This window comes from Chiloscyllium plagiosum, chromosome 7, assembly GCF_004010195.1.
Source record: "Chiloscyllium plagiosum isolate BGI_BamShark_2017 chromosome 7, ASM401019v2, whole genome shotgun sequence".
NCBI classification, from domain to species: Eukaryota; Metazoa; Chordata; class Chondrichthyes; order Orectolobiformes; family Hemiscylliidae; genus Chiloscyllium; species Chiloscyllium plagiosum.
This window is the reverse complement of record NC_057716.1, coordinates 46,431,564-46,447,363: the sequence shown is the minus strand read 5'-3', so window position 1 is coordinate 46,447,363 and position 15,800 is coordinate 46,431,564. Positions and strand designations below refer to the sequence as shown.

Below are 15,800 nucleotides of genomic sequence, written 5' to 3'. Positions count from 1 at the left end.
GGATTTGAATTACCCAAAAATTGGTTCTATAATTTCTCATCAAGGCACCTCTGACAATAATTTCCAAACTTGCGACCTCTACTATCTAGAAAGATAAGGGCTGCAGTGGCACGAAAGCATCACCTCTCCAAGTATCTCTCCAAGCCACTTAACAGCCTGACTGGAGCACATCGTCATTCTTTAAGTGTTACTGTGCCAAAATCCTAGAAGTCCCTTCTTAACAGCATTGTGGCTATAACTACACCACATGGACAAGTGGTTCACCACTAACTTCTCAAAGGTAATTAAGGATGGAAAATAAATGTTGATCGAGCCAGTGATGTCCACATCTAGTGGAATAATAGCTATGTTTAAGAACAATACAGCAATTAGATATTCTTGATTTAGGACACAGCACCACCTTAGTAGCAGCAATGTGTGTTATATTGTAAAAGTGTTCTCCCTTTATAGAGCTGGCATTGTCTACTATAAGCAGATGTATATCCATCCACAAAGAGCATATAATCCGTCACATCTGTCACACACAGATTAATTGGTTTCAGTATCTTTGATAAAACAAAATGACAGCAAAGCAATCATTAAAATGTGTGAGGAAAAATGCCAGTCATTTTCTGGTGATTTCTGCTGGCAACATTGAGACATGAAGAGCAGATATGCCAACCTTCAGATTAATCTCCTCCTGCAAGAATCACCTCCAAGTGATCTTCAGATGTGTCGCTTTAGATCATGTGCCCCATGAGAGTAGATTTTGTGACCAAAAAGATACCTTCTTGGTTAAATACAGCTCTAACATCTCAACTCTGTTCCTTCAGCCCATTTACAACTTTCCTTTCATTTCTAAATAATACATTCACTGTTATATAGTATAATACATCAGTTATAGTTCAATCCAACTTCACTTCTGTTTTATCATCTCAGATAACATAAATCTATTAGTCACTGGTATATATATCAATTTTTTAAATGCTGCTGCTAAGACATGATGAAGTATATTTAAAAAGGAAGGGCAAAACCTTTCCCATCCCCCTGAACTGAGAGGCTCAGATTCAAGTCCTACCTCCTCCAGAGATGAGGAATAACAGGTTGATTAGAAAAATAGGTTATACAGAACAGTTCACATATGACTCATTAACAATTTACATACATTTAATCAAAATGCCTGTGAGAAATTTTGAGGTTGTAATTAATATAGTGGATAAGGGAGGTAGTAAATTCCGATTTTCAAAAAGTATTTGATAAGTTGCGACAAAATAGATTATTATACAAACTTAGGATTCATGAAGTAATATTTTGGCCAGAATTGAGGAATGGTTAGCATTAACAGACAGAAACAGTGTAGGAGTAATTGGATCAATTTTGGGTTGCCAGGTTGTAACTGGTGTCAAGATTAGAGTAGTGCTGGAAAAACACAGGTGAGGCAGCATCCGAGGAGCAGGGAAATCGACATTTCAGGCAAAAGCCCTTCATCAGAAACTTTCCTGAAGAAGGGCTTTTGCCCAAAACGTCGATTTTCCTGCTCCTCAGATGCTGTCAGACCTGCAGTGCTTTTCCAGCACCACTCTAATCTTGACTCTAACCTCCAGCATCTGCAGTACCCACTTCTGGCAGGCTGTAACTGGTGGGGGAGTTAACCACAAGAATCAGTACTTGGGCCTCAGTAATTTACAATACATAGGAATGACTTAGGTGATGGGACCAAGTCTAATATATCCAAGTTTGCTGATGAATAAAAGTGGGAATGTATGCTGTGAGGAGGATGCAAAGTGGCTGCAAATTATTTAGATATATAAGTGAATGTGCAATGATAAGGCAGCTAGAATAGGAAGAAATTTAAAGTTAGTTTGGTTGAAAAGTTAGAAATGCCAAATATTTTTTCAAAGGATGAGGGACTGGAAAATATTGATTTCAGAGTGATCAGATTTCTTTGTAAACAAACGTATTAAGGAAAATGGAATTTAAAAAAAAAATTCCCTACAGTGTGGGAACAGGCCCTTTGGCCCAACCAGTCCACACCGAACCACCAAGACCCATTTCCCGCTGACTAATGCACCTAGCACTATAGCCAATTTAGCATGGCCAATTCACCTAACCTGCACATCTTTGGACTGTGGGAGGAAATCCACGCAGACAGGGGGAGAATGTGCAAACTCCACACAGTCACCCGAGGCTGGAATTGAACCAGGGGCCCTGGTGCTGTGAGGCAGCAATGCTAACTACTGAGCCACCAATGTTCACCTATATTACAAGAGCACGAGGATATTAGAGTGAAGAAGTTGCACTATATTGCTTTGGATTTTGTTGAATACTGTGTAGAGGTTTGGTTTACAAAGAATATACTTGCCTTGGAAGGAGTACAACAAATGTTCACTGTTCTTACAAGGACAGTATTATCCTGCAAAGACAGAGATCAGGCTCAATTTCCCTAGAAGGTTAAAATATGATTTAATTGAAACACATGAAGTTCATTAGGAACTTGCCAAATAAGACACTGGGAAGATGCTTTCCCCTGGCTGAGGAGTCTAGAATAGAGTCTCAGATAAGGATTTGGCCATTTAGAACACAAATGAGAAAAAAATGTCTTTACTTAAGAAGTCCTAAACCATTGGAAATTATGGCCCAGAACAGCTTAGTTGTTGAATATTCAAATCGGATATCTATAGATTTTTGGATACTAAGGGAATCAAAGACATGGGAATCATAATGGAAGGTGTAGCTTAGGCATCAAATCAGGTATGATATTGTTATTTGGTTATTCCTGATCTCATTTTTAAATGTTCTTATTATACTTTATAGGTAGCTGTATTATCTTTAATTGTCTAAGATTTATACTTTTAAAATAGGCACTGCCAGCAGACTCCCTTGTTGCTGGCTCTCATATTATTCTTGCTCAGTGAAATGGAGCTCTGTGCATTTGTACATATTCTTTTCACCAGTTTCTGACTGCTAATTTAAGTTAACTATTGCAGAAGCATCGAAATTGTCTAGTGTAAAAACCAAATATCTAGTAGATCTTTAAAATTTTACAACCACTTGCTGTTTTAGCACTAGAACTAATTTTGGATTAATGTTTTCTACATCGTTCTATCGCCAGTTTTCTCTTGCTACCTGTAACCTTTATTAGACTGCTTCTAATTTAGTAACTAGCATAGTCATCTGCTCTGAAGATGATTTATATAAAACTTGAAACATTAACTCTGGTTTCTCTCTCTGTAGATGATGCCAGACCTGTTAAGTTTCTCCAGTACTTAAAAGTCTTTACAGAACAGAAACAGACCCTTCGGTCCAACTTATACATGCCGACCAACTTTCCCAAACTAAACTAGTCCCACTTGCCTGCATTTGGCCCATATTCCTCTAAATCTTTCCTATTCATGTATCTATCCAAATGTCTTTTAGATGTTGTAACTATTCTTTTCTGATTTTATTTCAGACTTCCAGCACCTGCAGTAGTTTACTTCTATTATATTATTCTGCTCCTTTGGAACAGCAAAAGCAGCAAACCACTTCAAGTTCACCGATCTTCAACAAAAAAAACCCTTAACCATGCTTCTTGATCAACTTTATCCAATATTTTGTGGAATCTCTGACATGCCACTATTTCTGACAGCTTTAACTGACTAGAAGGATATGAAATTCATACTTGCCATTCAAAGTCAAAGATACAAATAAACAAAATAATTTAAAGAGCGCTCCGCACATAACCACATTTGGTGCTTAGACTTACATTGGATTCAAATAGCTTTTCTTCTCACAGGTATAGCTAGCAATCAAATATATACTTCAAAGTTGCAAAATAGTTTTTGAAACAAATACTTAATCCTGAGGCCAAACTATAATGACATAAATATACTATATTTTACACAAAAATTCAAAAACTAGTCATGGCTCACAACTGCAATTAATTGTATTGGATTAAAAACCTATTTTCCACTTAATATAAAACTAAAGCGCATCTTAATATTGCATTCACCTAGATTCAATAGTATTACTTCAAAATATTTTTATAATGCTACCTGTTGAATTTATACACTATTAAAACAGCATTTCTATAACACAACTAACTTATTCTTTTTTCTCCATTATATTAAATAATTAATGCATCTATTTTGTTCCTCTATTGATACTACTGCTCGATTACCTATACTCTGAGTGGATGGACATTGTTTTTTGGATAATATATTATTAAAATTAAGAGTAGAAGATGTATGACTGTAGAGTAAAATAGCTAAAGAAACAATGAAAAGTATAAATTTAAAGAAGGGAAGTATATTTCCTTTGGGCTTATATAACTTCTAATGACCTAGGCAAAGTACTTTTAAAAAATTGAATTTAACCCAAGACGGTATGAACATATTTTCAGATCATAAGCCATTTAGAATGTAATGTTATGCTCAGATGAGCATTGTACTCAGAAGCTGGTACATTCCTTGACTTTGAGTTTAATTCTTCAATAAAGAAATATCCACTGCTGTGAGCCAGTTCTCCCTACATTCAATAGTTTCCAAATGCCATCACTTCTGTTATCATCCAGTAACTTATGCATACTGTTTCTCCTCATTTATATAAATTATTTGGATGTGAATACAGGAGGTATGGTTAGTAAATTTGCAGATGACACCAAATATGGTGGTGTACAGTGAAGAAGGTTGCCACATAGTACATTGAACAAATGGGCCAATAGACTGAGGAGTGGCAGTTGGAGTTTAATATAGATAAATGAGAGATGTTGCATTTTGGTATGGTAAATTAGGACAGGATGTATACACTTAATGGTAGGGCCTTGGGGAGTGTTGCTGAACAAAGGGACCGAGGGGTGCAAGTGCATAGTTCCTTGAAAGTGGAATCACAGGTAGACAGGACGGTGAAGGCCGTGTTTGGCATGCTTGTCTTCATTGGTCAGTGCATTGAATTTAGGAGTTAGGAGGTCATATTGCAGCTGTGTAGGACATCGATTAGGCCACTTTTAGAATATTGCATTCAATTCTGGTCTCCCTGCAATAGGAAAGATATTGTTAAACTTGAAAGGGTTCAGAAAGGATTTACAAGTATGTTGCCATTGATGGAGGGTTTGAGTGATAGGTAGAGGGTGAATAGTCTGGGGCTTTCTTTCTTGGAGCTTCAGATGTGGAGGGGTGATCTTGGAGGTTTATAAAATCTTGAGGGGCATAGATAGGGTGATTGGCCAAGGTTTTTTTTCCAGGGTAGGGGAGTCCAAAACTGGAGGACATCGGTTTAGGGTGAGATGGGATAAATTTAAAAAGGGACCTAAGGGGCAATTTTTTCATACAGAAAAAAATTGCACGTATAGAATGAGTTGCCAGAGAAGGTGGTGGAGGCGGATGCAACTACAACATTTAAAAGACATCTTAGAGGGGTATGGGGTAAATGCTGGCAAATGGGACTAGATCAGTTTAGGATGTTTGGTCAGCATGGTCTGAAAAGTCTATTTCCGTGCTGTACAATTCTATGAGTCTATTTTGAAATCACAGCAATTAAATAACTATTCAGTAATTTCACAAAATTGCTACTTTCACCAAATATTCAACTAATTTAAGTTTTGCTCTAAAAAATACATTGTAGATGTAAATTTTAATAAATTAATGTTTGCATGCCAAATTTAAGAAAAAACCCAAAGATTACATAAAAAATAAATCAGTGTTTGTTTTGTGTTTCAAGTGAAACTGATCCTGATTATGCAGTTTGTACAGAAATATTATACAAAGCATTTTGTTTCAAATAGAGATCTATAAGCACAATTTACACAACTCTGACAAACAATATTATAGTTCAAAATGCAGAAATAAACACTGGAATGTGTCACTGAATGCAATATCAATATTATATTCTGACATCTGGTATTGTAGATTTATCCTTAGTCCAGAATCATAAATTGTTAAAATACAAGTGTAGTTAAATATTTCAACAAATGCTCACAATTTTACAAACATGAGGCAAATTCCACTTAATATATGATTAAAAAAGCAACATTTTCTGATTTTCATTGAAGATCTCTGACAAGTACGTGCAGCAGCTTTGATTTATATGAAAGTACCCAAGTCCAACCTCAAAGTTTTAGTTCTCCAAATTACATTATGATGTGTCTGAGTTAAGTACACAATAAAAAAGTACAAAGAATTGCTGTCATTTCAACCTGCTCACTGAAACAATTACCCAGGTAAAATAAGTTAACTCATTCTTCCTACCATTTTAAAAAATTCCCCTCCTAACAGTTTCAAAACAAAATATCTTCATTTTGGATGAGCATCTCAACCAACAGTCTTTGATAACGTATGTCATTCAAGGCAGCCATGGGATCCTGCTCTGGAGCTCGCATTAGAGTTGGTCCAAACACAATTCCTAGATTCTCTGCATTCATTAGATTGTCCTTCTCATGTAGAGTAACTCTGGAAAAAAAGCAATAATCCATTTTAGTAACTACTGAATTACAGTACTTTGATAAAAGACTGGAATTAAAAACAAATCAACAGTATTTGGAAATTAATACAATTTAGTATATCGGTACTTTTAACATTCAATCCTAATTCTAATCAATTTTCCCGTCAGATACTCAAAGTGTAGAAATGTTGAGATAGCTGCTGTGCTTTTATAAACAAGAATAAACTGTACTGAACTCAAAGCTACCCTGCATTGTTTAGAAGTGTTATCTAATGGCATTACATTTGTTTAAAACTTGATAACTTCCATTAAAAGCAATAATTAAGAATTTTCTTTTTGTAATGTTGTATCATTTTTAAATAGGACAAAGTATCAAACAGGTATTTTGGTCTACTAAGTTTGCTCTATTCAAACATATCCTTTCATGCATTCTTGGCAACTATATTCAATCTTCTTAAATTTTCCGAGGATAAAGCTCAAGGAAATTTCTTGTGAGCCGCTGCAGTCATCTAATAAAACTTTGTGGTGTCAAACATTCCAATCAACTTTTTCCAAACTTTGACGGTCTTTATTATTCCAGGAATATCTTGCAATGCACAGATAACCAACTAGCTACTTCATCCCACAAAGCATTGGCCTAAAATCTTTTTCTTCATCCTGATCTCCATGGACTTCTTTGTCATAAGGTTGCTCACCCACTGAGAAAAACATTTTCCAGGGCCAAACCCCATGCCGGCCCTAAATTATATAGTTTTGCTTCTCTTCAATATCCCATCATGCCCTCTGAGTTCATCTTGTCCACAAGATCCACCTCTTGCTCCATCAGCCTATGTTTTATTCATTCATGAGAAGTGGGTCTCATTAGTTAGGGCAGAATTTATTGTCCATCCCTATTTGACCTTGATCAGATGGTAATCTGCCTTCTTGAACAAATGTAGTCCTTGAGGTTAGGGAGTTTCAGAATTTTGACTACAGCAATTGTATAGCCCCATGCCAGATGGCATGTGGCTTGGAGGGGAACTGAAGATGTGGTGTTCCTATGCACCTGCTGCCATTGTCCTTCTTGGTGGATTTGAAATGTGCTGTCGGAGAAGCCTTAGAGCGTTAATGAAGTCCATTTACAGACAAACAATCTGCTCCCACTTATGCTGGTGAAAGGAATTGATGTGGAAGGTGGTGAATAGAGTATCAATCAAATGGCTATTTAGTCCTAGACGATGTCAAGATGTTAGAGCTGTACCTATTCAGGCAAGTGGAGATCATTCCATCACACTCCTGACTTGTGCTTCATAGATCATGGACAGGCACTGGGGGTTTAGGTGGTGACTTGCTCGCCCCAGAATTCCTAGCCTTTGACTTGCTACTGTAGCTATCATTTGGCTGGTGAAGTTCAGTTTCTGGTCAATGACAGTTCAAGAATGGTGGTATTTTTGAATTCAATGCTAGTTATGCCATTGTATGTCAAGTAGCCATGATATGCTTCGGTCTTGCTAGACATGGTCATTGCCTAGCAGTTTTGTGACATCAGTCCAATCCTGGATGTTGTCAATGTCTTGCTACATATGAACACAAGTACTTCAGAGTCTGAATCATGAATACTGCTAAACATTGTACAATCATTAGCATCCCCACCTCTGATCTTCTGGTGGAGGGAAGGCCATTGATGAAGCAACTGAATGTGGATACTTCCCTGAGGAATTCCTGCATTGATGTCTGAGACTGAGATGAATGACACCCAACAGCCACAACCAGCTTCCTTTGAGCTAGGTTCAACTTCAACCAATAGCGAGTTTTGCCCTGATTTCCACTGACTCTAATTTTACTCAGGCTCCTTGATGCACTTCTTGGTCAAATGCTACCTTGATGATAAGCGAATGCTCATCTCTAAAGTTCAGCTCTTTTGTCTATGTTTGGAGATTGGAGTGAAGTCAGGAGCTGAGTGGATATTATGAATGTTAATGTCAGTGAACAGATAATTGCTGGGAAATGGATGTTGATAGAACAACAACCTGTTCCATTACTTTGATGATGGTGGAGTGCGTACAGATAAGGTGGTAATTGGCTGGATTGGATTTGTCTGGCTTTTTATGGAAAGGTTGTATCTTGGTAATTTTTCACATTGCTGGGTAGATGCCAGTGTTGTAACAAGTTTCTAGTACTAATGCAATAATGTTTTCAGGGTCAAAAGTGTTTGCAGTATCTAGTGTGTTTACCACTGTTATTTCTTGTGCCTTGGTAGATGCTAGGGGGTCCATTCAGCTACATTCCTTGCTTAGAACCAGATGGATCATACTTCATTGAACTATTAGATTTTATTCACACTAAGCTGGTGACAACCCAATCTTGCTTTCTGACCTCCATGATATTTGACACTAACAGCTCCTCTCAGTTCTGTATACCTGTCCTTCAAAATTTTTGCTATGACCCCTCTCCCTTAAAAGTACATCTTTGACCGCTTCTCATGGAAACCGACTACCTTTCTCCAATCTCCTTCTTCTCCAATATCTTTGCATGTGTTGTTGACTCCAAAGTCTGTGCCCATCTTGCCCACAACCCATGTTTAAATCACTCCAATCAAGTTTCCATTCCTTTCAGCATTAAAAACCACATGCTAGGTGATGGTAATCATGGCAAGCTACAATTTGTTGAGCTTCTTAATTTGCATGAAACCTTTGACATGGTTGCCCAATCTATCCTTGATTCAGCTGGCTAGGATTGTAATTTCCTGCTCCATTGTTATCTATACAGTTAAAGCTAGGCAAGTTATCTCTAATGCCATTCCTGCATGGTTAACACTGGTGCTCAACAAGGATCTCATTCTTGGCCTTTTCCTATTTATCCTCTACATGCTACCCTTGCTGACATAAGACCATAAGACATAGAAGCAGAAATTAGGCCATTAAGCCCATCGGGTCTACTCTGCCATTCGATCATGGCTTATAAGTTTCTCATTCCCATTGTCCCACTTTCTCCCTATAACCCTTGATCCCCTTGACAATCAAGAACCTATCTATCTCAGTCTTACATAAACTCAATGACCTGGTCTCCACAGCCTTCTGTGGCAGTGACTTCCATGGATTCACCACTCTCTGGCTGAAGAAGTTTCTCCTTATCTCCATTCTCATTTATTCTAAATCTGTGCCCTCAGGTCCTAGTCTTCCCTACCAATGGAAACATCTTTCCAACATCCACTCTGACCAAGCTATTCAGTATTCTGTAAGTTTCAATTAGATCCCCCCCATCCTTCTAAACTCCATTAAGTATAGACTCAGACTCTGCAAATATTCCTCATATGTTAAGCTTTTCATTCCTGGAACCATTCTCATGAACCTCCTCTCAATACCTTCCAGGGCAAGTACATCTTTCTCAGATATGGGGCCCAAAACTGTGCACAATACTGCAATGTGGCCTGACCAGAGCCTTATAGAGCCTCAGAGGTACATCCCTGCTTTTATATTCAAGTCCTCTCAAAATAAATGCCATCATTGCATTTGCCTACTGACTTAACCTGCAAGTTTATCTTGAAAGAATACTGGACTAGAACTTCCAAGTCTCTTTGCACTTTAGATTTCTGAATCTTTTTCCTCATCTAGATAATAGTCCATGCCTCTATTTTTCCTAACAAAGTGCATGACCTCACACTTTCCCTGTTGTACTCCATCTGCCACCTCTTTGCCCACTCTCCTAATCTGTCCAAATCCTTCTGCAGCCTCCCTGCCTCCTCAATGCTACCTGTCCCTCTATCTATCTTTGCATCATCTGTAAACTTAGCCAGAATGCCCTCAGTTCCTTCATCTAGATTGTTAATCTACAAAGTGAAAAGTTGTGCTCTCAACACTGAGCCTTGTGGAACACCAGTTGTCACTGGCTGCCAAGCTTGTATCCATGTTAGCAACTTGCCTCCAACACATGGGCCCTTAACTTACTCAGGAGCCTCCTGTGCGGCACTTTGTCAAAGGCTTTCTTGAAGTCCAGGTAGATAACATTCATTGGCTCTCCTTGGTCTAACTTATTCCTCACTTCCTCAAAGAATTCTAGTAGATTTCAGGCATGACCACTGCTATGAAAACATGCTGAATTTGCTCTATTTTACCATACACTTCTAAATATTCCGAAATCTCATCCTTCACAATGGATTCCAAGAAAACGTGCAATATTTCACATGTGCAAGGACAATACCAAACACTGCCTCACTGTTACTTAGCTCAATCCCTCCATTGTTTCCAATTTGTCAGATTTCTTGTTCAATATACGCTATTTAAAGAGCAGAAAGTTTCTTCATCGAAACATCAAAAGACCAAATGCAATATCTTCAGTCCCCATCATAAACTCTTCCCTGACAACTACTATCTGACACAGAACCTAACACTTGCAGCCTTAATATTCTATCGATCATTAAGATCGGGTCATTAGAAGGAAATAGGTCATTCTAGTAAACTAATTTGTAATATAAACTGCAACCTTCAGAACTGGAATACTGAACAATTAAAAAAAAGGCAATTATTAAATGGGATTCTTTAAAAAAAAATGTAATGGTAGCACAAAAAGCAACATTGATAAGAATTTGAATTCCAATGTCAATAGGCCTTTGCAGTATAATGTTCCAACATTGTAAGTTCACTATTCTTAACTGAATTTCTTCTATGATGAAGAGAAACTGGTTTGGTATAATTGATCCCCTGTGATTTTCTTTTCATACACCATCAGACTGATTAAAGATATTTTAAATTTGTTTCCTCTAAGTCAGGACTAATGTCTTTTGGAGAGACGTATAACAGAACAAAAGTATAGTACATAAAATAATTTAATTACAAGTTACATCCACTGCTTAACAAATTGAAATGCTTCTACAAAATACTACATCAAAAGTTTAAGTTTAAAGTTTCCTAACATGACAGCACTTATAAATGGTTAGTATGAATGGTCATGATCTATCTACCTTTTTAAATGAGCCATAAGGTAACTCAGGGTTTCACAGTGTGCAGGTGGTAACATTTTTAGTGCTTCATGGACTGACTCCAATCGCTCATCAGGTTCTGGAATCTCTGCAATCAAAGTAATATCAAAATATCAATGTCAAGAAATCGGGCTCATTAGTGCTCAGTTTTGCCCCTTATTAGCCCCTTATAGCTCCAATATGGTGTTGAAAATGTATGAGGTGAAATTTTATGATTATAATATTGATGAATATTAGTAACTGTGCTCACACCCATGCGATAAACAGAACAGGCAGATCATATGTTCAGAAGCACAAAGGAACATGTTTACTTGCTGTATTGAAAGGGATCCATCAACTAAACATCAATGTTAACTGATTGCTTTATCACCATTCATGCAAATCTACAAGTGTTTGGTACCTTCTATTGTTGTTTGATGTTACAAAATTCTACATGAAATGCTTTGGCATTCGCTGACTTCAAAGTTTCCACAAGTAAATTGATTCCCAGACAGGGAGATTCTAAGAGGTATTCCAGATAAAATACAGAATGACTTGTAGAATGAACAGTGGCAGAGTAAGGCAAATTACTGAAAGAGGGACGAGGGTTATCAGTAAGAGACCAAATCTGACAACTTGACAGCTCTGGAGCTGCGGCTGGATTCACCTTGAAGAATCCACAAGGCTCATGAATCGTGGATAGTATAAGTTGGTCACACAGCAGATAAAAATTACTGAGGAGGATAGGGAATGGGTGACCAATGGAGAGGAAGAGTAGAAAGGTAGTGCAGAGGTCTCCTGCAGTCATCGCCCTTCAAAACAGATATACCGTTTTGGATACTGTGGGGGAGACTGTTCACCAGGGAAGGAGGGAAGGTGGCAGCAGCCAGGTTCATGGCACCATGGCTGGTTCTGTTGCACAGAAGGGCAGGAAAAAGAGTGGTAGAGTTATAGTGTTAGGGGATTCAATTGTACACGGCATAGATGGTCATTTCTGTGACTGCAATCCAGAGTCCAGGATGGTATGTTGCCTCCCTGGTGCAAAAGTCAGGGATGTCTCAGAGTGGCTGCAGGACATTCTGGAGTGGGAGTGTGAACAGCCAGTTGTCGTGGTGCATATAGGTACCAACAATATAGATACATAGCAGGATAAGGTCATACATCTGAATTTAGGGAATTAGGAGATAAACTAAAACATAAGACTCAAAGGTAGTAATCTTGGGATTGCTACCAGTGCCACGTGCTAGACAGATTAGGAATGGCAGGATAACTAAAATGAATACATGGCTTGATGAATGTGCAAGAGGGAGGGACTCAAATTTCATGGACATTGAAATCAGTTCTGGGGAGGTGGACCAGTACAAACCAGATGACCTGCACCTGGGCAGAACTGGAAGCAATGTCCTAGGAGGAGTGTCTTCTCGTGCTTTTGGGGAGGGTTTAAACTAATAATGAAGGGGGATGGGAGCCAATGCAGGAGGTCAGAGGGTCATAATGTGGGGACAAATACAAAAGACAGTAAGGGGAAAAGTGAAAGTGGAAGGCAGAGAAGTCAAAGACAAACATCAAAAAGGGCCACATTACAATACAATTTTAAAACGGCAATAAAATGTCAAAAAAATGAGCTGAAGGCTCTGTGTTTCAATGCAAGCAGCATTTGCAATAAGGTGCATGAATTAACTGTGCAGACAGTTTTTAATGGATATAATGTAATTGGCATCATGGAGACCTGGCTCCAGGGTAACCAAGGATGGGAACTCAACGTCCAAGGTTATTCAATTTTCAGAAAAGGTAGATGGAAAGAGAAGGGAGGTGGAGGAAGAGATGAACAAAACAGTAATGGAGGACATTAGCCTGGACAATGTGGAATCTGTAGGGGTGGAGCTGTGGAACACCAAGGGAAAAAGACACTAGGGGGAGTTGTGTACAGACCACCAAACAGTAGTTGAGAATTTGGGGATTGTATCAAACAGGAAATTAGAGATGCATGCAATAAGTGTAAAGCAGTTACTATGAGTGACTTCAATCTTAATATTGATTGGATTAACCAAATTGATATGAGAATCAACGTTTTGTGCAAGAGCCCTTCCTCAGGAAACTCTTGCCTGAAGTGTCGATTCTCCTGTTCTTCAGATGCTGCCCGACCTGCTGTGCTTTTCCAGCACCACACTTTCAACTCTGATTCCAGCATCTGCAGTCCTCACTTTCCCCTAACCAAACTGATAGCAATGTTGTGGAGAAGGATTTCCTTGAATGTATGATGGATGGTTTTCTCGATAAATATTTTGAGGAACCAACTAAAGAGCAGGCCATCCTTGACTGGGTATTATATCATGAGAGAGGATTAATTAGCGAACTTGTGGTGCGAGATCCTTCAGGGAAGACTGACCATAATATGGTACAATTTTTCATTAAGATGGAGAGTGGCACAATTAAATCTGAAACTAAGGTTCTGAACTTAAAGAAGGCTAGTTTTAATCGTATAAGGCATGCACTGGCTAGGATAAGCTGGAAAAGGATACTAAGGGGAGGTGGAAAATGCAGATGCTGGAGATTAGAATCAAGATCAGGGTGGTGCTGGAAAAGCACAGCAGGTCAGGCAGCATCCGAGGAGCAGGAAAATTGAAGTTTCAGACAAAAGCCCTTCCTGATGAAAGGCTTTTACCTGAATCGTCGATTTTCCTGCTCCTCAGGTGCTGCCCGACCTGGTGTGCTTTTCCAGCACCACTCTAATCTTGAAGGACACTAAGGAGTTGACGGTGGACCATCAATGGCAGATATTTAAAGAACAAATGGATGAATTTCAACAATTGTATATCTGTATCTGGCATAAGAGTAAAACAGGGAAGTGGCTCAACCTTGGCTAACAAGGGAAATCAGGGATAGTGCTAAAGCCAAAGGAGAGGCACATAAATTGGCCACAAAAAGTAGCAAACCTGAGGACTGGGAGAAATCTGAAATCCAGCAGAGGAGGTTAAAGGGTTTAATTCGGAAGGGGAAAATAGAATATGAGTGTAAACTTGTGGAAAACATAAAAACTGACTGCAAAAGCTTCTATGGATATGTGAAGTGAAAAAGACTGGTTCCTTGCAGTTAGAATCATATGAATTCATAAAGGACAACAAAGAGATGGTAGATCAGTTAACAAATACTTTGGATCTGTCTTCACTAAGGAAGACACAAATAACCTTCTGGAAATGCAAGGGGACAGAGGAGCAAGCATGAAGGAGGAACTGAAGGAAATTCTTATTAGTCAGGAAATGGCAATGGGAAAATTGATGGAATTAAAACTCAATAGGACCCCAAGACCTCAAGCTCTGCATCCCGGAGTATTTAAGGAAGTGCCCTGAGAAATAGTGAATGCATTAGTATTCATTTTTCAGCATTCTGTAGAGTCTGGAAGAGTTCCAATGGACTGGAGGATAGTTAATTGAACCCCACTCTTTAAAAATGGAAGGAGAGAGAAAATGGGGAATTACATACAGGACATGGATAAGGCTCTTCTAGAATATTGTGTCCAGTTCTGGTTTCTCAGTTATAGGAAGGATGTTAGTTCACAAGAGAGAGTTCACAAGAAATTTACCATGATATTGCCAAGTATGGTATGTTCGAGTTATAAAGAAAGGCTGGATAAGCTGGAACTCTTTTCACTGAGGAGAAAATGAGGATTGCAGATGCTGGAGACCAGAGTTGAAAAATGTGGTGCTGGAAAAACACAGCAGGCAGGCAGCATTCGTGCATTTCTGAAGATGGGCTTATGCCGAAACGTCGATTCTCCTGCTCCTCGGATGCTGCCTGGCCTGCTGTGTTTTTCCAGCACCACATTTTCCAACTCTTTTCACTGACTATAGGAAGTTGACAGGTGACCTGATAGCAGTTTATAACATAAGTGAGGTATAGATAAAGTTAATGATAGTTCATTCTTGACTCCAGCCACTAAGTACCATAGATTTCTATGGTTGGTGTCTTATCATCATGTTTTTGAAGGGAGCATCCAAGCAGGAAAATCGACATTTCGGGCAAAAGCCCTTCATCAGGAATAGAGGCAGGGAGCCTGCAGAGTGGAGAGATAAATGAGAGGGGGGTGAGGGTAGGGAGAAAGTAGCATAGAGTACAATAGGTGAATGGGGGTGAATGATAGGTCAGAGAGGAGGGTGGGGGAAAGTAGGGTGGGTTTTTGGGGGGCGTGGACCTGACCAGGTCCCCTCCCGTCCTGGCACCTTCCCCTACCACCGCAGGAATTGCAAAACCTGCACCCACACCTTCTCCTTCACCTCCATCTAAGGCCCCAAAGAAGCCTTCCACATCCATCCAAGTTTTACCTGCATCCACCAATGTCATTTATTGTATCTGTTGCTCCCAATGCGGTCTCCTCTACATTGGGGAGACGGGATGCCTCCTCACAGAGCGCTTTAGGGAACATCTCCGGGACAGCTGCACCAATCAACCCCACCGCCCTGTGGCCCAA

At 39.0% G+C, this 15,800-nt stretch overlaps 1 protein-coding gene across 6 annotated transcripts in view; it reads right to left on the bottom strand.

The window, feature by feature from the left end:
- Positions 1-5,570: 5,570 nt before the first annotated feature.
- chn1 (chimerin 1) overlaps positions 5,571-15,800 on the bottom strand; it is a 226,427-nt gene continuing 216,197 nt past the window's right edge. For all 6 annotated transcript variants that reach the window (XM_043693571.1, XM_043693573.1, XM_043693576.1 and 3 more), the window contains 2 exons: positions 11,336-11,441; positions 5,571-6,404 (listed from right to left, as the gene is read on the bottom strand). In XM_043693571.1, coding sequence (XP_043549506.1) covers positions 6,233-6,404; positions 11,336-11,441 — 278 coding nt within the window. In that variant the 3' untranslated portion in view covers positions 5,571-6,232. The remainder of the gene's footprint in view (positions 6,405-11,335; positions 11,442-15,800) is intronic.